General features: G+C 45.3%; 1 protein-coding gene across 1 annotated transcript in view; it reads right to left on the minus strand.

Moving 5' to 3' along the window:
• Nucleotides 1–20,537: 20,537 nt before the first annotated feature.
• CDCP1 (CUB domain containing protein 1) overlaps nt 20,538–25,117 on the minus strand; it is a 52,957-nt gene continuing 48,377 nt past the window's right edge. Inside the window, exon 9 of the mRNA XM_084620068.1 lies at nt 20,538–24,084. Coding sequence (XP_084476194.1) covers nt 23,640–24,084 — 445 coding nt within the window. The 3' untranslated portion in view covers nt 20,538–23,639. The remainder of the gene's footprint in view (nt 24,085–25,117) is intronic.

Here is a 25,117-nt window from a genome sequence, read left to right on the forward strand (position 1 = left end):
AGCGCCAGAAGCTCCCTAGAAGTGGGGGGCCACCAGTGCATAGACCATGGCTCCTCCCCCCAAGGCCCTGCCCCCACTCCGCCTCTTCCCCTGAGAGGAAGCAGAGGAGTGGCAGAGAGGAGCGAGTGGCGGGCAGGCTGCACCTAGAGGAAAGAGGCAGAGCAGGGGCAGGGCAGATTGTGGCTGGTGTCCCCTGCCCACACTTTTAAGGAGCTTCGCTTCCAGCACTCCTAAAGTAGTGGGCTGGCGTGCCTCCAAAGGGAAGTGACTCGCGGGGCATCCATAGCATTTGCTCTTCTGCATTGCCAACCGCTTTTGGGGAGCCTCCCCAAGCCTCTTATATGCATCGCCTATGCCCCTCTGATTGGCATATAGCTCAGCTGCCTCCCACCCAGCCTGCAGGCTTTTGTGGATTGCCTTCTAAGGTGCCTCTCTCCCCCCATTCACTGTATAGGGAGCCCAGCTGCCTAACTCAAGACTTCGTGAATCCCAGTGCTGTTCCTGTGATTCTGCTGTGATGCTGAGAGTTGCAACACCTATATCCCTTTGTGGAGCTGGGCCGTTGTCACTAATTTCTGAGGCCAGCCCAGGATTCTGTGCTTACATGAAATACCCCAAGATCACTTTAAAGCATGAAGCCTGGCTGCACTGAGAATCGCTTAATGGCAACTGTCCAAAACAGATGTATTCCATCTGCTGGGAGTTGATGCACACATCCCCTTTTGATCTTTCCTCAGCTGTGTGACGGTACTTACACCCAAACTGATAGAAGACATCTGTTATTCACCACGCTCAGTTTTAACCAGAGGCGCACTCGCGAACAGACACAGATCTCTGCTCTTTCCTAGTAAAATGATTGTGGAAGTTACATTTCAGCTAAGAGCTTCGGATTTTAGTAACATTTGTGGCAGCACCTGCTATTAAAACAATATGCAGACGTTGCATGAGACCTTGGGCCGCCGAGTATGCTGCTCTGCTGGCTGTGGGCTTGTAAGAGGTTGATGGAAAGGTGAAGCCTGCGGTGTACGTATAGACAAAGTTACAGGGCCAGATCCTCAACTGGGATGAACTCTTGTAGCACCGCTGACTTCTGATTTCTTGAGTTTGGCTACTGACTTCAGTGGAGTTATACTGGCTTACCCCAGCTGCAGATCTGGCCCACAAAAGTCTTAGAGTATGTCTACACTGCAGCTGGGAGCGAGCCTCCCAGCCCAGGTAGACAGCTAACGGGGCTCACACTTGTGCACTAAAAATAGCTACAGCACAAGTTGAGGCTTGGGCTAGCCATTGAGTTTGGACAAAGGGGGTAGGGTGGGGCTGAGCCTCCACCAGTGCCACAATGTTGTTGACACCGCTATTTTTACCATGCTAGTGCGAGCCCAGCTAACACACGTTGGGTTTAGCGTGCCCAGTGCTGACTGGGGTTGGTGACCTGTGATATAGGGAAGGTCAGACTAGGTGATCTAATGATCCCTTCTGACCTTAAACGCTATGACAAATCTGCCTACCCCCACACTGGAAGACTCACTTGGAGAGAATTCCTTCACCTTCTTCTTCCCTTGTCTCCATGCCCCAGACTCTCATATCTTTGATGCTACAGTCAGTTGCTTCAGGCTCCAGGACTGATTGCTGCATGGAATTTTTTTCAGAAAGATCTAGGATCCAGCTGTTCACTGAGAAATACATCCGTTACCCTTGCGTGGGAATCGGATCCTGTTGGCTCTTAGCTATTTGTGTCATGTTTGGCAGTTCTCACACTGCTGCCTCGGCAGCATTTCTGGGACACGTAGCAAGCGGGGGTATTTATTTTCGTTTTGCTTGATGGGCATGGATGCAGCACTGGGCTGTTAAGAAAACACGCATAAAGAGGCATTAAGTATTTCAAAGCCTTAAGTCAGCCTTGGTGCAGGAGTTTCAAATCTCACTTTTAAACACACAGTTCTTGAGGCATAAAAAATGGGCAAGTAACGTAGCCCTCAGGTATCTGATTCGTTCCTCTTCTTGTCCCTCTAAGGCCCATTTAACTCTGCAGCTCCCGAGTGATTCACTCCCGGGTGATTCACTCCCCTTCTTGTCCTTCTGCTCATTTAACACTGCAGCTCCCCAATGATTCACTCCTGCTTGTGCGCTGACTCTTCTCACTGGAGCCGAGGGAAAGTCCAGCTTGTTTTAGTCATTTCTAGTCCAACTCCTACCACTGTAACATTTGAATGAAAGCTTGAACCTACATGGAACCATAAGCACCAGCCAGCTCCCATCTCTTACCACTGGATGTCACTGTTTTCTCTCACAGCCAGAACTGCCCAGCATTTCAGCTGGAGAGAACTGCAATTCCATTCGGCTCTTGGGCTGTAGTTTTAGGGAGAACATCTCTCGGCTTCTCTCTGATAAGAGCTTTGGGTTTTTTGTTTTTTTTTAATTGTGCCCATTGTCATGGCATCTGGGTGAAGGAAGTGCATCGAAACCTGCCTTGCAAAGCTGGCATGAAAAATTTAAACAGCACCACTCCCTGCCTCCAAAGCTGCTCATCAGCCCTTTACCATAGCAACAATGAAGAGACACTAATGCGGTTTTACTCATTGTCAAAAAAGTTACACAGCCCGTAAGAGTAATATTTTAAGAGGTGTTGTGTTAAATTTCAAGGGTCAAAAGAGTTAAAGGTGTTATAAATTCTTTCACTGTCCAACAGAAAAAACAGTGATACAAGGGGTCTTGGGTTTATTATGAAGTTTAAGGTTTATTGATAGAACACAAGAAAGAACAAGAAATTAAAACAAGTCTTCATACTGAAACCGAAACTGAGTGATTATCCAAAACAACCAACCAAAACTTTTAAAATCTCTCTGCTTTGGAGGCAAAATATTAGTCTCTCATTTTCCTTTCTTTGATGAAAAGGAAAGGGTTAATTTTATTCAGTCCTGATGTTTAAAGGTGTGACATTACTCAGAGTACAATCTGGACTGATGGACAGCTGTGTCGCCTAAATTCTCCAACCTGGGGTGCCTTTTACACTGCTTTGCTGTGAAAGCAACCACTCCTGGTCTGCTCACACACGGTCTCTAACATGTAAATCACTCCCAGCTATATTGTATGAGTGCTATAGCCAGCCACTCTTAAATTACACTGCAGGGTAACACCAGCAAACTCCCAGTCCCAGACTTTCCCCCAGAAATGCGCTGTGACGGACATTCCTGGGGTGCAACCTGGAACTGGGGTACCACTGAGCCCTCTGTCTTACCAACCTAGGCTTCCTCTCACACTGTGATTATGTGACAAGCTGCAAACCCCTCCAGGTCCTGCACTCACACAAACATTCACAGGCAGGGACACACCCAGCTGAGTTATATGAATGCTTTCACCAGCCACTCGCGAACCAACAATAGAGAGGCTCCAGGCAGTTCCCATTCCCACCCCCACCCCGCTCCCAGCCTAGGACCCCAGAACTGTACTGTCTTGCTCTGGTCAGAAGCCTGACCAGTGTAAGTTTATAACCCAGTCCGCCCCTCCCTCGATGTGGAGAGGACATACACAGGTTTTTGTTAACTGCGCTAAGATTTTTTTCCTGCACTTCACTCAAACCACACTGTTTTTAGTTAAAATATAAAACAGATTTATTAACTACAGAAAGATAGATTTTAAGTGATTATAAGTAATAAGTGTACAGATCAAAGTAGATTACCTAAGAAATAAAAAGAAATTGCAATCTAAGTTCTTAGAACAGTGGTTCTCAACTGTGGTCCACCGCTTGTAGAGGGAAAGTGCCTGGCATGCCGGGCCAGTTTGTTTACCTGCTGCATCCGCAGGTTCGGCCAATCACGGCTCCCACTGGCTGCGGTTCGGTGCTCCAGACCAATGGGGGCTGCAAGAAGGGCAGCCAGCATGTCCCTTGGCCCATGCCACTTCCCGCAGCCCCCATTGGCCTAGAGCGGTGAACTGTGGCCAGTGGGAGCTGCAATTGGCTGAACCTGCGGACGCAGCAGGTAAACAAACCGGCCCGGTGTGTCAGGGGCTTTCCCTGAACAAGCAGTGGACCACAGTTGAGAACCACTGTTCTAGAAACTAGATAGGATTTTAATCAAGTTGTGTCTCACCCTGATGGCACAACAGTTCACCAATCTTCCATACACAGGCTGGGATTCCTCCTTTCCTGCCTGGGACTACCTCCCCAGTCAGTCTTTGTCTTCTAGGTGTTTTGAGGTGTTCAGTTCTGGGGGGAGTGAGGTCAAAGTGATTATGTCACTTCCCCATTTTATAGCTTCTTCTATCTTGCTGGAAAGTTCCTTTGCTGTGAGGTGAGTCAAACAGCTTCCACTGTGTATGTGCAATCTCTGAGAGGTTTCCATTGTATAGTTCCTGGGGTAATCCTTGTGAGTGTGTGTATTTCCCTTAATGGACCATTCACACTGTCTAGCTTCTGCATTGTTGTACCGGAAAAGCTGCTTGTGGGTGTTTCCAACCTCACAACATATTTCAGTAACACATACATAGCAACACTTCATAACGTCACATACAATGACAGCACACACAACTTAACAGGATATTAATGTTCAGCAGATTAAGACTTAAAATACCACTTCACAAGGCATATTTTGTACAAAAAACCATCATAATTATATCACCATGGTGAATAAGGGAGTGACAGGGAGTTGCGTTGCGGTATAGACTGTCACACCAGCGCTCTCCTGGATAATACCAGCTCATATAAAGTCTGTCATTGCATTAATAGAAAATGATATGCACAAATCCTGTTATCCCAAAACACACTTGTTTAAATAAAACAATAAAACAAATGTATTAACTACAGAAAGATAGATTTTAAGTGATTACAAGTGATGGGGCATAAAAATCAGAATCAATTGCGTTTTACCTTTCTTTGTAACCAACACCTAACTTAAGAACCTAAGTGAATTCAAAGCAAAGGTCTCTCTCACCACAAGTTCCACAGTCTTAATGGATGAAACTTTCTGTCAGGAAGCTCTGGTATGAACCAGACAGGATACTAAGCTCTGGTATGTTAGAGACAGGATACTAAGCAAGATGGATCATGATCTGACATGTATGGCTGTTTTCATGCTCTTATGTTCTAGGTTGGGGGCCCAAGTGAGGGAGACATGGGGGTGATGGTGGGTGGACAGGAAGGACACTGGGATGGAGGATGGAGGGATGAGTAGCGGGAGGACTGGGGGAGAATAAGAGCAGGGGCACCTGTCAGCCACACATTCTCCCGCCATGTGTCTGCCCAAATCTGGGAGCTATTGCCCCTCTGAGGGTGTCAAAGCCCCTCTTGTTGCCCTCTGTACTTGTGCCAGTATCTGGGGTGGGGGCATGCCCATCTATAAGGGTCAGATATCCTCCCTGGCCTCCTCCCCCATGTGATGCGGACTTGGGTTTTTTGCACTTTTGGAAGGGTCTGAGATCCCCTCCCCTGGTCTCCCCCCACTCCATGTGACCCAGGGTCTGGGGAAGTCCTGCCCCTTTGGGTGGGTAGCTGAGGACGAGCATAATTCATGTATATCATAGGTGCTAAAGTACACAGGAGGAGGTTGGAAACACCCTGTGTGATGAATGGAGGGGATCACATGGCTCAGAGCTATCATCTCAGGTTGTAATCACCTCCATGGGGCGTTCTCATTCAGCTGAGAACACCACACTGAGATGAACAGGCCCCTTTTCCTGTTTAAAGGATGAGGCTTCTAAGTGCCCCAAAATCTGCATATTTGCACTGATTTTCTTCAAAGACAGCTCACTAACCCTACTCTGCACTCCCACAAACCAAAGCAAATGTCAAGTTTCTTGAGTCAGGGATTCAGGCGATATAAGCGTCCTCCCACCCCCAAAAAACTGTTTTTCAAAAGTTTCTAGGTGTTTTTGCTCAGAGCTAGAGATCAAACTATTGGTGTGATGCAAGTCCAAAGGGTCTCAATCAGTCCATTTTTTACCCAAGGAAGTGAGTGCATGGCACCCACTAAGCCTGTGGGGGATCCACATTGTGAATTGTATTAAGAACACGTTCATGTCTTTGTGGGCGCAGATGTGCAGTGTGGAAGGACTAAGGCGCGCACACATGAACAATGGGAAAAAACAGGAGCGGGGTTCTGTGCAGCCACTTTCCACTTGCCTGAGGGATAGTCTGAGGGAACATGCCAATGCTGTTGCCCCTGAGGAAAACCCCACCACTGATGTTTCTAGGCCAAACCTTTGTACACCTAGGCAATAAAGATTTAATAACTCACATTACTGGGTGTGAGTTGTCTCTGTTATAGCATGATTTTATTTTATGGGGAGGTTTTCTGTGAACACAGTTGACTAGGCAGAAGCCAGTCTAACCATCATTTCTGTTATATCAGGTGGGGAGGAGCCAGAGAACTTTGTGGGCAAGTGGAGGAGGACAGGGGGACAGGCACAGGGGCTGAGGCACAGGGAAATGAGGACTGTTGGCAGGCAAGCCTTGGATTGGTTGTTTGTGAAAATTTGTATTTGATTAGGCAGTGGTGGGGGAGGAAGGAGGAGTGGCCACTTTCTGATCTCATGGGAAATTACTATAGTTGTTGGGAACACTGGGGCATGGCCACTAGGTAACTCGAGGGGAGGGAAGACCACAAGTGTCGATGAAGCCCCCTCGCACTAGGCCCAGGTGTCCTTGGCCCCCCCTCCTGCCTGGAGGCACTCGCAGCAGCTCTGTGTGCTAGGCCCAAGTGTCCTTGGCCCCCCCCCCCCGCCTGGAGGCACACACAGCAGTTATGCTGAGAGTCTGCAACAGTATGTTGCAGAGTCAGACTGCCTGAAACTAAGCAAGGCCAAACAGGGGAGATATGGAAGAACAATGCTGAATAAAGCAGCTTTATGTATAGTTTAACAAATGATACAGAGAATCAGGGAACTAGCTGGGAACTGGATTGGCTAGCTATATGGATACTTGGGGCAGCTTGCTATTGGATAAGTATGCTGGGAAAAAGGATGTATAAAAGCCTGTGTAACTTCCTGCTCTGTGTGCAGGATTTGAGATTCTATTCTCCCTGTACCTTTTTGCAGCTGCAAATAAACTTTTCTGCTTCTCCACCCCGTTGTGATTATTGGGTGTAGCACACCGGGTAACGAACCACTCAAGCTGTTGTTCAGCCTCTCGGCACTGGGTGCCGGCAACACTATGATGTTTCCAAAGACACTTAACATGGAGGTTTGGAACTGATAGCACAGGTACCTTGGAGTGTTTCATGCCTGACCAGAAAATGTGTACGGTATGGCATTGAAAAGCTACAGGTTCTGACACCTCACTGTCCTCAGAGGTGGGGTGCATCCATTGGACAGGAGTCAGGGGATCTGTGTCTCCTGTCAATAGTTTGAAATGGAAACAGTCTATAGTTTCTGTCACTGGCCCTGCCACAGACTCCACCCTCTAACCATTGCGAAACACAGCTCCACTGTAACACAGATGTCCTGCGCTCCAGGCACTGCAGATGAGTCAGGTTAGAGGAGAGGGGAAGTAACAGTAATAGAAATGTTTGTATACCAGGGAGCGAAGACTTCAGATAGAGATGTTCCCTGCTTGCTGGGGGGGAGTCTGGGTTGAGTAGTGGGGATGGAGCCAGGTTGGGGTGGGGGCAGTGAACGGGTCAGGGGCGTGGCTGGGGAGGCATGCTGACACTCATCTGTGGGGTAGGGAGAATGACAGGGGCGCTGGCTGGCTTGGTATGCAAATTGCAAGAGATGCGATACAGCTGACTACCAACTCCTGCCAACAACTCTCTTTTCCTGTTAAAAAAACTAGGAAATTCAATGGCAAAAAAGCCACACTCCTGTTGCTTGGTGGTATGTCGTCCCCTTGCAGAACTCTGAGTTGAGCAAAACTGGAGCTTCTGAAACCCAGGGAATGCATGCGTAAGGGTGCCCATACAACCTGAACTCTGCCCTCTTGCAGCAGCGTCCCGGTATGCATAGGTAACACGCATGCCTTTACTCTGCCAACCCTGCAGCTCTGAAATGTACAGACTCTTCTCTCTCCTCCACAGGGTTCCATCTAACACTGTCACAGGATAAAGATTGCCCACGCCCTCTTCCCTCCACCCGCTCTGCACAATGTCTCAGTAGGCACACAGCATAGACTCACCTGGGCTGTGGCACTATCAGATTCAGGAGGTCCCAGATCCTGGCGTACACTCACACATTTAGGCCTACTCACAGGATACCAGCTCAGCTTACCCCTTCACTTACCCCTCATTAAAATCCACTCGTATTCCACCTCACTGCCAACAATAGCCATTTTAATAAAATGCCCTCTGCCCTGTTGTGGGCGTAACCTACACAATTCTGCCCAGAGGTGATGCGTCCTGCAGGTACGCGCGCACCTCTCCCCCGCACTCTCACACATGAGGAGCCGCACAGATCTCCTCCTAACACAGTCACAGCTCTGTCACCCGCCTCCAACGAAACCACTGATCTCACGCACACAGCTCTCCCAAGCAGAGCTAGCTCCGGTACCTCCAGCGACATCTGACACAGACCATGCTCTCCCAGGCATGAAGATGATAAATGCTTGGACTGCTCTCATATCCTAGCTCGCTACTGACAGTATCCATTGTCATAAAGCCCTTGTGCCCGGCTCCCGACATAACCTACAAAATTCTGCACTGACATGATGCATCCTGGGTATTTAAGGGACCCAGGCACCTCTTTCCCTTTCCTCACACATGAGAAGGTGAAAAATGTAGGTCTCCTTATATCACAAACACCCCCTGCCCCAAGGAATCCACACATGTCCTCATATCCCAAACCAAGCAGGCCCAGTTACTGCTCCACCATTTCATATAGGTACCCCCAACACATTGGCTGCACCTGGAGCGTATGCAAATAATTCCCCTGGGCCCCGGCCAGCTCCATGGCAGCAGAGAGAAGGTGGCATGGGCAAACTCTCGCCTCCACTGTTGTCCTCTGATCGTGCTAGAGGGAATCCTTTGGAGGAGGTGAAGAGCTTGTACACGTCAGCAACCCCTCCTGGTTGTTTTAGTACCATGAGCACACGGTAGCTCAGTAAGTGCTATTGTCACAGGACCACTATGAGAACAGAAAAGTCAAAGTGCAAGTACCAAGGCACAATCACACGTGCTCCCCATGTATGGCCATCAACCCATCCTAAGAAAAATCCCCCCAACAGCGATGCGCATTTGAACCACTGCTTGACTGAAGAGCCGTCCCTCATGCGATGCTCTGAGTGTCACAGGCGGGGCTCTGACCGACTGCCAAAGGGAGACAATTCATCAGCAAAGAACTCCGGGATTATACAGTCCCAGTCCTCAGCCCCAGTAGCACATTGGCTGAGCTCAGCTACGGTGCCTATGGTACTGAGGGGAAATGCAGGCTCTGAAAGAGAGCAAGGGCTCATGGCCACAGCTGTCCAGCTGCGGTTTCTTAAGCTACAAAAAGCTACTAACAAAATGACACAAAAACTGTGTTTGAAGTAAACCACTGGTCATGAATTATAAATGTATGAACTCTTACGCCATTATCTGGACGGGCAGTAAAAATGTGTCATTGTCTGAAACATTCGGCAAAACTCGGCCCCAGGGAAAGGACTGAATGGTTTGAATTATGGTCTAGTGTCAGGGCAACAAAGCTAGGAATATACATTACCCTCAGTTCACAGTCATTCTTCCACAGCTGTCCGTAGTGTTGCCATGGTCTCAATGTACTAATTAAGGGCCTGGTTTTCAGAGGTGTGGATGCTGACAACTGCGAGTGCTCCATACCCAGAAGCTGCTCAGGACAATCTGCTGCCATAGGTGACACTTCAGTGTGCTGGCCCCCCTCCTCCTAGGCCAAGGGCGGCAGATTTGGCCTGGCCACCCCTCTGTCATGGAGGGGCAGCTGGACCAAATCCGCCAGCAAAGGCTCCCTGTGTTTTTCACATACACGAAGACCAATGGGGTATTTTTGGGCAGCACAACCTCTGCTCGAGTAGACTACAAACATCTCCCCGAGGAAGCACGCTGTGTGCATACAGTGGTTGCCATTCTCTGTGGCAGCTGGTGGGACTTCCCTCCATGTAAAGGAGAAGTACAAATTAAAAACAAGTCATGGCAGATACAACCTGACTGCACCGCACAGAGATATGCTGCTTGTATGAGCTGGCTCCAGAAGGCCCCGAGGCGGCATATTCAGCGCTGAACCTTCCTAATGCTTCAGAAAGGTGCAGCACACACTCCCCTGTGCATCTAGCCAACAGCAGCCCACTGGTGTGGTTGAGCTATGTCCTCAGACCAACTAGCCCCTTCCCCCAATACCAAAGTGGCACATATTGAGGTGCATTAGAACAACATCAACATCCTGCAGGGCTGAACAGGAAGGAGAATGGAAAGAAAGTGGGTCTTTGTGCCCTCTTCATTCATAGGATGCTTGTGCAAGACAAGGGAAAACTTTGACTAGATTTACAATGCCAAAAAATGACAAATTGCTCCGAGAAGCGAAACATCCCCCCCGCACCGATTGCAACTTGTCACGTTCAACAGCCAGTCTCCACTTGCCCTTGCTTTTTGCAGTGAAGACTGACCCCTTAAGTCCCTTGATCAGCCCAACCCCAGAGTTGCCTTTCAAAAACAAGGGGGTGGGGGGGGGGTTGATAGTCTTTCCATTGACTTCAGTGGGAATTGAATGGTGCCTTAGGATGAAATTCACCCCTGTGCAGTGGGCGGGCACAAAGCCTATCCCACTTAAGCCCTCAAAATAGGGATTAAGTGAGATTTCAGGACTGTGTATGCATTGTACTAGGCCCTCTGAACCGGACCAAATATCACCCTGAATGAACAGAAGTTAAAACTAGTATCCCATCCACAATTTCTAATACAGTCACAGGGGGTACGGACACACACATTATAATCTTCCTACTTTTAGCTGGAGCAGGCAGGGGGGACAACAGTTTCAGTTTTGACCCACAGGAACACAAAGCATTAAGCCATCATCACTGGGTCTCAAGCCCCGAAGTTTGACCGATGCACATATTTTTCCTATTGTAAATTTAAACGGAGCCATGACAGTTTTTGTGAAACTCGGCCTGGATGTAGAGGGGTGACGGGTAACAGAGTGATTCACACCACCACTTCATGAGCATGTGCTATTGTTCTTTACACTTCTGGCAGGTTTTGTGTTTCTAATTGGGCATTACTCATATAGGAGGCCACCCAGCTAAAGAGAAGTGAGAGCCACCGGAAGAATGCAAGTGCCAGAACTATATTAGTGCTTTCATAAAGAATTCTGCAGCCACTGAAATCAGTGTGAAGTGATTACTTAGAGCATTGTCATCACGTTCAAGGTCTGAAGTCAATTGGTCACAGCAAGCTCACACCAAGTTACCTGGAAAACTCACTGTAGAATCTGTCATCCAGTTCCTTTGGTGTAGTCCCTCTAAGGGGGATGGGAAGCTGAATCAGCAAAGACATTTTAGATAAAAGTTATAGTAAAGCAAACAGGTCCAGGCATGGCTATATGAAGAAGCATGTGTCATAGCCAGAAGTTAAAACAATGAGTGTGCTCTTAAAGGCAGGAAGATTTCCCCGCAATATTGCTAAGTAATAGAGGACCCCCATCACTGTAATATCAGAAAGTTTTGTGTATAAAAGAGCAATTCCACAAAGTACCCAATACTGCTAGTCCCAAAAGTGCAAGCTGAAATATTTAGAGCAGTTCACATGTGTAATGTTTGCCAACACTGCTGCCTCCAACTGAAGGAGCAAGAGCATTTGGGCTAGCAGCAAGGAGTCTCAGGGACTGTATCTACAGGCTGTATGTGAACTATGCCCTAAGGATCAGCTCAGGAACTGAAGAGCAACACCCGCTAGTTGTTGAGCCCCATCAACTCCCATGCACCTCAAATAGGCACAGAGGTGTTAGACTACTTAATCTAAAGCTAGAGTGCCAGCAACAGAGTTGGGAATTGAACTCATGAATCCTGACACTCATCTACTCTACATCCTAGACCACACTCTCATTCTTAGTTTATAAGTATGTATTGCAGTTTGCGTCCACACAACACAATATTAAGCTGTGCGACAAGTACATGAGAGTATTAATAGCAGAGTGCCCCAAGGATCTGTTCAAGGACCTCTTATTTGTCATGAGCTGGGGGAGGCAAACAGCGAGGCAGCGGTGGCTTTGGATGATTATAATTATTTAAGTTAGTTAAGGCTACAGGAATGAAGAATATTGGAAGGACTCGACATAGCTTGGCAACTGGGTGACACTAAGGCAGCTGAAATTCATTGCAGAAGCATGCAAGGTAAAGCACAGTGGTTGGAATGATTTGAACTGCTTATGTATATTAATGGCTTCTAAACTAACCACATAGGAAAACGTGGGCTTCCTTGTGGACAGTTCAATGCAAATATTTGCTAGATGCCCAACAGTGCTCATTACATATTAGGTCCACAACTCTAGAGGGCTGACATTTGTGCTGGATTATCCCATCAAACCCTAGGACTGGTGATCCCTGGGGCCAGGGTGGAAGACATCTAAACATGCCTACACTCTTTCTCCAACACCAGCTGAGTTCAGTACTGTCCTTCCACAACTCCTTGCGATCACATGACACTTCCAAAGTGGATCATGAAGATCAAAGAATATTTTTGCCATCCATCGTGTCCATAAAATCAGAGGGAAGACGCCGTGTAGCGGCATTGTCCCTCTACTTGGTGCTGAGGGCCTGTGAGCAGTATCAACACACAGCTGTGTGAAACAATAGATAGCCATGCTATCACATCTCCACCCCCAACCCGCATCTGCCTCAGTTACATCCATCTGCTCCTCCGAGCACCAAGAAGAGATGGAAGCATGTAGGCCCCTATGTCTGATTGTGCAGCATTAGCTAATCTCGTTACAGCATCTCATCTCATTCCCCATATCGTGTAGTCATTTATATAAGAAGAATTTCATATCCTCCCACTTTCATATCCATTTAAACTTAGTGATCTTCATATGGATCTGGAACACAGTTTGTCACAGTAATCTTAGACTGGAGTAACCATGATGGCTGGCTGATATTCAATCAACTGTTCTATAGTTATCATTGCAGGCTCCTTTTGTACAAACAGACCCTCTAGAAATGAGACAGTTACAGCATTGCTACTGCCTCTCTGGTTCAATTAATGTTTACGTTTCTGCTGCCTCAAAGATGCTGCTTTAATTTTCAGGAAGAACTGTCCATTTAGAACGGGGGTTAACATTCACCAACGTCTATGACTTTGAAGCCGTGGAGTTGAGGCCGTTCAGTGAGAGAACAACTCTTCTCCAAGGCAGAACAGGGCAGAGAAAAGAACAGGCTGAGTAGCACAAATAGGAAGTTCCAAAATGTGGTGGTGTCCCATGTAAATAAACCACAGCCTCATCTCCTCTCTTACCATCAAATTGTTAGTAGCATCAGAGACACCCTGAATGGTTAATATGACAGGAAAGGAAATATGTTTAAATAGGGTAGAGAGACAGGAGAAACTGTACTCATTTAAGCAGACCATATTATTATTCTGGAATGCTGGGTCCTAGAGGTAAGTCTAAATGGGGCAAATAAACCAAAGTCCCATCTTCACTACAAATACAGTCAAGTCAAGCGAACATGGTAAAACTTTTCAATTTATAGTGTAAACAGAACCTGAACCATCTTCCATAACTGGGTCAAAGGCTCGGACATATCTACATTACCAGTTCCTACTATGATATAATGGTCCCTCTGACTCAGTTGTATTTGTAGATGGCCTAAGTATATAAAACAAAAAAACAACCAGTTTTACAAGGGCCCTTGATTAGATTACACACTCAGGTCTGGGGTACAATGATGATATTATCCATGGAGGTTTCACCTATGATCCCACAATACTACAGTTGATTATTTATGTGACTGCAACTCTGAATGGTGAAACGTCCTATTGGCTTGATTTTCAAAGGTGCTGCATTTCAAGCCATAGCCCATTGTAGGGGCCACAAAAACCTAAATTAATAATGCTTGAGTTCGGTGTAAAAATTCTGTTTGCTCAAACCAAAATTAATTTAAAAGCAACCTTATAAAATTCTACCACCCACTCCATTTGATAGGCAAGGAGTAAATTTATGCTTGCACTGGTAAAGTTTCACAACAATTTTGCAATGCTGATTTAAAGTATTTGAAATGTTGTTCTTCATTAACAAGCAGAACAGAGAATAGAGGGTGAACTATAATGATCCATCTTTTTAATTTTTGAAATTGTTTGAAGAGACTAACTTAGATGTAAATGCTTGCTAATGGGGCAATCACACTAAAGGGTTTCATTATATCTGTGTATATCTTAAGAATAGCTTGCCACTTTTTAAACAAAAAACTCCCCACTCACAAGTTTGAAAAAATGAATGAAGTGAAAAAGAACCTTTTCAAGCTCTTGAACAGTTAAAGCATCAAGCCAAAAAAATAATTACCAGATATCTAAACAGATTTGATTTCAGAGAGTGGAGCTAAAGTACCTTTCTTAATTTACATCAGAAATGCAATTCCCTCACGATGCAAGCTCTTAGGTTTGTGAAAATTCTAGTGAGGTTTATTTTTATATCAAAGAAAATTAGAAATTAGCTTTCAACTTTTTATTTTAAAGAGATCCAACATCAAGTTCTTTTTCTAAACAGCAAAGAACTTCAAAGTTTCTATATATCTCTCACCATGTCACATAATAATGAACTGGTGGAAACAGCAGCTCTTTGAAGTTAGAAGATAATATGCCATCAGACCCTGAAGCATAAGTGTACATTTTGTTTTGAACAAAACTGTATTCATCATCTTGAGTGTTCAGCAATCAGTTTTCTCCAGACAGAAAATGACTAGTTGAATATATAGTAAACTGCACTGGATTGAGGTGTCTGCCCCACACAAGATTGGAAGGGGTTAAAATGGCCTGGCAGGCCAATTAACTCCTTAATCTGTATGCGGAGGGGAAACCAGAGAGCAGGCAACTGACTGAAACCAGGCTTAGCTAGGCAGGAATAGGTGGGGCCTAAAAAGCCAGGGAGCTGGTAACAGACATAGGCGGCTGGAAAAGGGTGCAGTTACTCCCTAGGAAGAGGGAGGGGTTTTCTGTGTGTGTGAAAAACTGATCTTTATTTTCCAGAAATATACAAACTTATTCTCTCATTTCTCCATTTCTTCTACTCCTCTGATGTACAGGACATTGTTACATCTTATCAAAACTTCACCAAGGTGTCCTGACAATGCATAATCTATGTATTCTTCTGTGTTTGCAAGCTGCATGTTCATGTAGCCGTCGACGGGCTACACCAGGTAACCTTTGTACTCGTTGGAGCTGGTATGCCCAGAGAAAGGGGGGAACCAAGAAGAGCAGGAAGCAGTCCAGGGAAAGAGCAGTGAGGGCTGGAAGAGGAAAGCCCAGAACTGCTGGGTTGAGGGTCCCTGGACTGGAACTAGTGTTACCTCACTAGTAGGTGAGGCCATGTTCCCCTGCTGGCCACTGGGGAAGTGGAACCATCAGGGCAGCACCAGAGAAGACTGCCTGAGCCTGTTCATATGGAAGGTCTTTGGGTAACCCAACCATGTAGTGACCCAGCCGGAGGGCTGAGTCATGAAGGGGAGGCTGCAGTTCCTGGATTGGAAGGGGCTGCAGGGCAAGACAGGATAGGTAAAGACAACGCCAGAGGAGGGCACTACCTCTGGCAGAGCTTATCCCTAGGACAGCCAGGAAGAAGCGCAGCTAACAACGTGTGAACCCTGTGACATGCACATTACAGCAGATCACAGAAAAACTATAATGTTTGGTTTTAGATCTTAATTTAAAAAACAATCATACAAATGGTGCTTTAAAAAGCTCGACTTTGGCTCTGCTTTCATAGAGGAACAGTTTTAATGTTTAAAAACTTTGGTGTGGTGATGGACTAGGACTTGGATTAAAAACGAATTGCGGTCAGGGGTCTGCAGTTCATAGCCTGTGACTATTAGGTGAATTTAAGATCAAGTACTTTAATATAAACATTAGACTCTAAAACCCTAATCCTGTGCCCAGGCACTGTCCCACTAACTTAAAACAAACAGAGATTTGTCCACATGGTTCTCTCTGTAAGATCAGGCTCCAAGACCTTAAACAGCGATAGCAGTAAGAGTACCAGTCCCTTCAATACTGGTGAACCCCTTATGTCAGGTGTTTGGGACATTCACAAAGGACAGATTAAGATGATGATATGTCCCTTATCCCCCTTCTAGGATCACTTTCTAACACTGAACCCAATCCTGCTCCCAATGAAGTCAAAGGGACATCCTGAATAAAATAGCCATGGGCCCCCATCAAGGAGACACAGCTGAATGTTTTGGTATTTCCTACCTCAGCAAGAGCTCGGGATGGAGTCACTCTGGGAACAGAGTTGTACAAAGGACAGAAATTCCATTTCCCAAAGAATTTTAAGATTTCAAAATTTGGCTTTGTTCCTAATCAGAACTACCACCCCTGCCCCCATTTCAAAATTCTTCAGGAAGGAAAATTCCACATTTTTTTCCCCATTTCAGGTGAATCAAAATTTTTCTATTTTGACTTTTGATTTGTACTATAATATATAATACCAAATTAAAAAAAACAACACCCTGAAAAGTCATTTCAAAACAAAAAATATCAAAGTGTTCAGTTCCAATAGTGTCAAAATGGGACATTTCCATATTGCCAGAACTTTTTCTCTGGTTTCCTTCCAAATAGAAGTTTTGACAAAATTGACTTCATTCTGTGAACAATTCTGATTTTGACAAAAAGGCATGAGGTTCTGTCAGTGTTCCTCTGACCAGTCCCACCAGGGAACTGTTTCTCCACTGTTGTGAGCGGCTGGGTAAGTGAGCAGCAGGGAAACACATTCTGAGTTTTCCCTTGTACCTATCCATAAATGGTGTAAAGCCTGAGCTGTATAGGGCAGGGTGACTGTATCCCAACATGAGGAGAGCGTCAGTCGGACAAGAATGAGATGGCTCCAGCCCGGCCCAGGGGAGTAAGAGGGTTTGTTCTGGCCCCCTAGTGGGACAAAGGAACATGAGCAGCCTTGCAGTGGCTCATCAATTTTGATCGGACCATGCATCTCAACCATCCCTCACTCACCCCAGAGTCCCCTGTGTTCCAAACAAAATTTTGTGTCCTCTCCTTTAATTTTTTAAAGTTGTTTACATCAGAAATAAAGACTCATGGGGCTTGAAATACAGAACCGTTCTTTACATTAAATGAAGTAATCCCACAGCAGTTTACATTTCCTGCATGAGTAATTTCCGGGTCTCTTCAGTCTGGGTCTTTGCACACGTGGCATCCCACATTTGGGTCTCGGCGGGTTGAGAGGTATGTCCAGGACTAGATTTTTAAATCTTCACTTTCCCCCCTTCTATCCATGCAATGTCCACATTCTATAGTTTCTTCTCTGTCAGCCACACAGTGAAGTTTCTACTTCACAACCATGTGGACTAATGGCACTGCTGCCCTTTTAAAAAACCTTCAACATCAGTTTAAGCTCAACAAATACTCGTTCCTATAAGGTACTGGGCTATGGAGGCCCTGATCCAAATCATAGCACTTAAGCACTTGCTTCACTTTGAAATCGACAGGACTATTCACATGCTTAAAGTTAAACATGTTCTTCGGTACTTTGCTGTATTGGGGCCTGAGTATTAAGCACCTAGCAGAATCTAGATAAGAGAGATTATTCTTCTGTGTAGTGAGGTGGCTACCCCTGTCTGATAGACAGGTTAAAAGCAGCCAAACTAGGCTGATTAGGGAAGCAGCCACAGCTATGGCCAGCTCAATCAAGGCCCAGTTGGCCCTTATGTAAGCGGGGGAATAGTCCCGCTATTGTGGGAAACTTTCCCGGCTTCTGTACTACCCTGATGAAGTGGGCTAGCGAAAGGATCTGAGTCCTCGCTCCCACTTCCTTTACCCAGTGGCCTCCCTGCCCTTGAGGGCTCCCCTTCCACTCTCCTGTCTGGCAGAGTCCTCATAACCCCAACAAGGCTGGGCCCAGGATTCCTGGGGGGCTGGACCCCCAACCCTGCTGTGGTCACCTAGGACAGGGACTAGGGTGTCCCCACTCCAGGGTACTCTCTCTGCACTGGGCACTTCTCTGATCCACTGACCATTACATACAAGTTAAAGCAAATGCAAGTTATTTAATCAACAATTAATTTTAAAAAGAATAAGGAAAAATGGGAAAGGTTAAAGGAAACACAACCCACTCTGTGGCAGTGAACATCACAGTGTCTCTGGAATGTCAGGGCAGTTCAGAGACTGTTCCTTGTAAGTCCCAGGCCTTCTTCTCAGGCCCTGGCTTTGCTGTAGGGACGCTGTGGGTTGGACACTTGCTCTGGTGGTGGCCACACGCTCTCAGGCTCTAAGTGGTAGGACCCTTCTTCCCAGTGTCGCCCCCGCCCTGTCGGGGTTACGATTCAAGCCTGGCCTGCAGAGCCTCTATGCTGGGCCCGCTGCCCAGGGTCCCCCTCGCTCTCCTCAGCTGCTCACCGCACCCAGCTCCAGACTGCTGCAGCCCCAACTGCACCACTCTGTCTCTGCACTGCTGCTGCTCTGCCTCCAGCTCCCTGGGCTGCTTCTTTGGCCCCTCTGGCTCTGGTTGCTACAGCTCTGCTCCCAGGACAGGTCTGCTCTGCAGGCTGCTTCTGTGACTCTGCTCCCAGCACTGACCTGCTTCCTGGGCTGCTTTTCTGGCCCCTCTGGCTCTGGTTGCTGCAGCTTTGCTCCCAGGGCAAGTCTGCTCTCTCTGGGCTGTGCCTCTGGCTTTGGGGCTGCAGCTTTGCTCCCAGGACAGGGGTTGCTCTCTCTGGACTGCTTTTCTGGCCCCTCTGGATCTGGCACAGCTCTGCTCCCCAGCTAAGCTTGGGCCCCTACTTTCTCCTTAGCTCGGCCCCACTCCATCTGACCCAGGCAAGTCCAGCTCTCACGGAGGACGGGACCCCCCTGGCCTCCTGACTCCCTGATTAGCCTGCCCGCCCTGTCATTCAGGCTGACCTGGAGCATTGGCCTCTCCCCATTGTTCCTGGGGGCTGTCAGTCTCAGGGTCCAGATTCCCCATAGACTCTTCCCCTTTTAGTACTGGGAGGTAGAAACTAAAACACCCCCACTGAATGTTAGTAAGGGGGCAACAGTCCCCTTACATCTGTAAGAGGACTGGGGGTCAGGAGCTGAAGGAGTCTCACTCTAGCACTGGAGTGGGAAGAGCTAGCTGCATGAGAGCAAGGCACCTGAAGCAGAGCAGTGCTGGGGAAAGGCAAAGGGAGCTGGGGAGCTTCAGCCTGGTAAACCCCCAGGTTTCAGGCCTTGGTGAAGGCCTACAAAAGGTACTGGGGCTACAGAGGTGCAGCTTGGGAATAGGCTGAGGCAGCTGGTCCTAACCCCGTGCCACTGATGAGTGGCCATTACAAACTACAGTCTGCCCCAGTGAAAGGGGGCTAGATTATGACTGGCAGTAGCCACTAAGGCAAGGTGGGTTTAAAGTGTTGGGGGTTCCCCTTGGAGGGGAGACCCAGAGCATGGGGGCACTGCTGAAGCAGAACCCCAAGGTAAAGGGCACCGGGCTCTGGGAAGGACATGGTGCCCTCAGCAGGCCTGCAGAAGGCACTCTATGCGCTGGAAAAGAGCTAATTCTCAGACGACCAGCAGGAGGTGCTGCGCTGGTGAGGCTTCACTTCGCTACATTCGAGGTCCTCTGCTCTTAGAGATAGATGCTTCTGCTTAGCTGTACTCTCTAAAACAGTAGTTCTCAACCAGGGGTACATCAACTCATCTAGATATTTGCCTAATTTCACAACAGGCTACATAAAAAGTACTAGCAAAGTCAGTACAAAATAAAATTTCATACAATAACTTTTTTATACATCTCTATGCACACTATACATTGAAATGTAAGTACAATATTTATATTCCAATTGATTTATTTTGTAATTATATGGTAAACATGAGAAAGTACCAATTTTTCAGTAATAGAGTGCTGTGACACTTGTATTTTTAGGACTTGATTTTGTAAGCAAGTACTTTTCAAGTGAGATGAAACTGTGGGTACACAAGACAAACCAGACTCCTGAAAGGGGTACAGTAGTCTGGAAAGGTTGAGAGCCACTGGTCTAAAAGAAAGCTGGATCTAGGCTCAGAGCCACATAAATATCTCAGGGGACTAAACAGAATTAATGGTTAACAGGATTCAGGAAGTTTAAGATCTCAAATCTGGCACAGATAAGTAGAGACCAGATGTCATTACTGCACAGAAACTGTTTGGTGGCTCACATGAGATGAAGCAATCTCCGTCCAGTTCTTAGTGGACAAGTGTCTGCATTCTAAATAAATAAATAAACAAACAAATAAATAAATAATAATTTGCAATCTCAGCGGGGTTAAGGACTGACTGGACATGTCAGCTCAACTTCCTTCTCATCACTAGAGGTGATCTGACTAGGTCATGGTTAAGGCCAATTGTGAAGGTGAGGTGGGGAAAGCTTGAATTGCCAATGTCTATTCTGTAGTTATTCTGCCGATAAAACCAAACACTTCAGTCTCTAGGGATTTCAAGCAGGCTGTTTAATGAGCACAAAATGCACTTACCATTAAAACAAGAAAGCGGCTATGGATACACAGACTCCATACAATTTATTGTAATCAAAACCACAAATGTCATACATTGTAATAAGGCTCTGTTTGAGATCAGATGCTTACAGCGAGGTATACTTTTGCGCTATTCCCCTCCCGAAATGATTACACTGGAACCCAATGCCTGTGTCAATTTGGCTTAAATAATTACAAACATTATGATCTTAGTAAGGTTCTGTGTTGGATTTATTCTGTTGCATACAAACATGTTACAAAAGAAACACCTAAAATATGAAAATACGTATCTAAAACACATTTCTTTCTTAAAAAGGAAATTAACAGTATACCACCACAGCTGTAAAACAAAATAGATATATACATTCAGTGAATAAGTTATTATCATCGTAAACTTTGTTCTACAGAAATACATTCTTGTTGCCTGGGATTCTTTTTACTATAAGCTGTCAGATACAAAAAATACACAAGGCTGATCCTGCATTCCTTGAAGAGACAAGACCCTCATTAAAGTCAATGGGAGTTTTGCCAGCATAAGGTCTGCAGGATTGAATCTTTATATGCTAGTTGATAGAATTCTTCCTCCCCTCTCCCTGGGAAAGTAAACTTAACCCAGAAATCATCTTACAGGAGAACTATTGGTTTCATGTAACTTAAGTGCAGTTTTGGCATACACGAAAATGTCAAATCCCTACCAGATTTCCTTGATCACTCCTGTATGGTTCATGTGAATAGCGCTAATGCCATAGGGTAGCAGAATTGCAGAGGTCCTTTAAGTTCTGAACTGCCCAAGTGATCATTCTAGCTTGCTCAGGAGAAAAGATTCTGAAGCTCTCATTTAGCACCACTGTAGCTACTTCAAAACCCAATTTACAAAAGAAAGAAAGAAACATAAAAGGGCTGAAATTGCCCTGGTAACTACTCCAGTTTGTGCTCACAGTTTAGTTCTATTTATTGCAATATTTTTTTTAAAACTGCGATTTCTCCTAACAAAAATGAAACTTGAGCCAATGTTTCAATTCCTATACTTAATGCAGCAAAGGAAATGCAGTGAAGTCCGAAATTGGCAAAGAGAATTGCAAACCATGATAAACACATTGTAACTTTGATTTCGTACCAACCAAAAAGTTAAACTATACCTAATAAAAACCATACAGCCACCAGAAGAGTTGGATAACGCGACCTTCACATTCTTCCCTCAAAATCAAGAGATGGGATTAGAGAAAGTTTGGCCCATGTCATACGCTTTGCAGTTTGTTAGCCAGAATAAGAACTAAAGTCTCTTGCCTAATAAATTGCAAAGATTAGCACAGATGGATAACAGGGGGTTTTGAATATTTCTACAGAGCCCCCCCAATCCTTTCCAAAAAAAGATGGAAATTAAGTAACATTGACCAGTTGGAGACAGAATTGAATTGGCCCAAGAAAAATATATTATGGAAGTTATTTGCCTGAGAAAAATAACTATAGTTATTGCAGGAAACAAGGCAGAATAGCATAATTTAAGTTCTCACATGGCATTTCAATGCTCTACTGTACCTTGACAAATGTGATCCCAACAACAAAGAGGAGATGGATATAAGAATACACATTTCTCCACTCAAGTGCAACATATAACCACTTAATCTCCCTAAGACACAATTAAAAGTACTCTCAGATGACAGGGATCTCACAACATGCTAACAGAAATTCTATGATAAAACTGCTTCAGATGCAACATAAGTATGAAACGGATATTGATTCAAGGAGAATGGTATTGTTATTTTATTAAGGAGAGTAATGATAAAATATTTAGCACAGAAAGTGAAAATCCTTGCCCTGTTGATGTCAACAGAAAAATCTGCATTAACTTCGGTTGGGCCAGGGTTTCAGCCATAGACGGTTATAGTTGTTTGAAGTCTCCAGTTACTGTGCATAAGTTTATGTAGTTTCTTCTACAAGTCCCTTCAAATATTGTTATGCAAGAGATCATTCATAGTGTGACAAGCAGAGCCAGATCTCCAAGTAGTCCGCTCTAGTGCCATATGCAAAAGTGTGCACGTAATCATTGTGATTGTACATATACACAAATTAGGCACTTGCCCATACGAGTGGCTGGGCCTCTGACCATTTCTGTGGAAATGCCCACAAGACTTGTGCTCCTGCATTAATCAGGCAGGATAATCCAACATTAAAACCAACATTAAAACTCTAGTAAATACCTAGGCCTGCTTTGTGGATTAATTCATACATTTTGCACAAGGGTCTGACAGAGTAATTGCATGTTGGAAATGGAACACATTTTTCCACTTTAATACTTGTCTTCCTTCAATAAACAAATCTCTCTTTCAGGTCAAGTGCAAAGCATTAGTAGCAGATGGGATGCCATTATTATTTCTTTAGAGCACCTTCTGTCATTACTGGAACAAGAAAGCATAGTGGAATAAGACTGACCTGAACCCTACAGCCATCAGAGCGGGAGTGCAAGTTTTTTTTAAGCTCTCAAAAATGATAATTTTTTTAAACAAATACACAAGAGTATTATGCTTGCTGCTAAACTAGGAGATGCAGGGAGAAGAACTGGCACACAATACCACTTCCTATGCTCCGACTTTAGGGAAGAAATCCAGCTTCTAGTAAGAACATTCCATAGATTTCAGAGCTGCCCTGGGTCAGTGGTGTGGGATACATCTTCAATCAACACCCAGCAATCTTCAGGAAAAGGAGGAATTACTTGGAAGAGAGAAACTGTTGGGCAAATATTCTCCCAGTTCTGTTCAGTTCCTGAGCTTTTAAAAATCCATTTTCCCTCTGGCTTTATGATAGAAGAGGACGTATATCTTTGTTTCCATTTCCAAAAGAGAAGTACTTGCATTCATGGATGGTACATGAACTGTTGATAGGTTTCCTAAAGGTTCATTCTAAAATTTGAAAACATCAGCAGTTGAGGTTAAAACAACCCACGTCTATCCACGCTTAAAACAATAAATCTCCTCTTCCGATTTTTCTGCAGCATATGAGAGCACTTTTCCTCACAGCGTCACCCTCATTTCCAAACCAAAGTCATTCCTTTGGCATAAGTTATTCCACCAAGCCTTCTTGTTCCTTACTTTCCAAGAAGGACATGCCCACATCTCCAGTACTGTTCACACTTGTGTCTCCGTTGCCCCTGGTCTCCTCTGGTTTGTGATGTGCAAAAGTGTATGGTTCACTGTCCCTCTCTGGGCCGAAGGGGAGTTCCTCAGAGTTTGATATTTGAGTCTCTCTCTTGAAAGAGATGGGAGGTGGAGTAGGTGGTGTGTCACCCACAGGCCCATCAAAAGGCCGGTACACATCTACCTCTGGATTGACTGATCCATTGGATTCCTTCAGCAAATCTCCATACACCATGGCATCATCAATGACTGCATAGACATGGGAGTCATTTTCCTGCCTCCTCTTTTTGAATAAGCCCCGTCTTCCAGGCATCTGGGTATTGATGTTGACATTGTATGTACCCACTTCAGGATTCTGGCTTTCCTTCTTCCTGTTATAAAACAAAAATTAACAAGTGAGAACCACTGTAAATCCATATGTTACTTGTGTAGTCAAACTCTGTAAGGCAACATCCATTTATTTTTATATTTAATTATATTTCCATCAAGTCTATGCCTCAAGTATTTTCTCTGCAGGGCAGAGGAGCTTGTTCACAAGTAGTAAAGGAGTTTACAGTTAGAAACATTGCCCTAGGACCAAGTGCCCCAAATTTTTTACACCCAAGCTAGTGAAAACTCCTACAATCGTCTAGCTTGTTTCAAGGGAGATGATTTTGCAGAGCTCTAGTTACCACCCCAAGAACATCTTCATTACAGTTTACAAATGAGGACCCAAATCCTGGAAACACTTAACGTGTAGAAATATCCCCATTAGCTTCATCCGAGTAAAGTTATGAGTATTTGCAGGATTGGGTTCCCTCTTTCAGGGCTCAACTTTAATTAAACTACTCTTCCCAGGCCACGAAAACCAAGAGAGAATCCCCTAGTGCTAGAAGCTGGATGGATCTGATTGATTTTGGCCTTTTTCTATCCCGCTCTCTTGCAAGTATGTACAAAAGAGGTTTTCAGTTTGTATCATCTGTAGACAGTAACTACCTATAACCATGAGAAACATTACTGACTCATCGTAATGTGACTTCCTTAAGTCACCCAGAATTAGGAAATCAAATCTGCTCCTGACTAAATGCTGTGCAACGCATTGATGCATAAACTGACTTGTTTTATGAGATATCGGTAAAGGGAAGGGGACATTTGACTGAATAGTGATTGTACACTGCTTTCAGGGAAAGCAGCCAAATTAACTTGGAAACATACCTTTAATAAAGTTCAGGAGATATCTACCTTAACACATTCAAACAAACATCAGAAGTCTATGGTAGTGCAAAGTGCATTAGTAAAGTGATCTACAATATTGTTGCAAGAATCTTAAGCTTTTTAGTTGCAACCCATTGTGCCTGTCTATCCTACACCTTCCACTGCACACTCCAGACCCTTCTTCAAGGACCACCTATCCAATATGTTAAA

Source organism: Lepidochelys olivacea (assembly GCF_965140295.1).
Source record: "Lepidochelys olivacea isolate rLepOli2 genome assembly, chromosome: 2".
NCBI classification, from domain to species: Eukaryota; Metazoa; Chordata; order Testudines; family Cheloniidae; genus Lepidochelys; species Lepidochelys olivacea.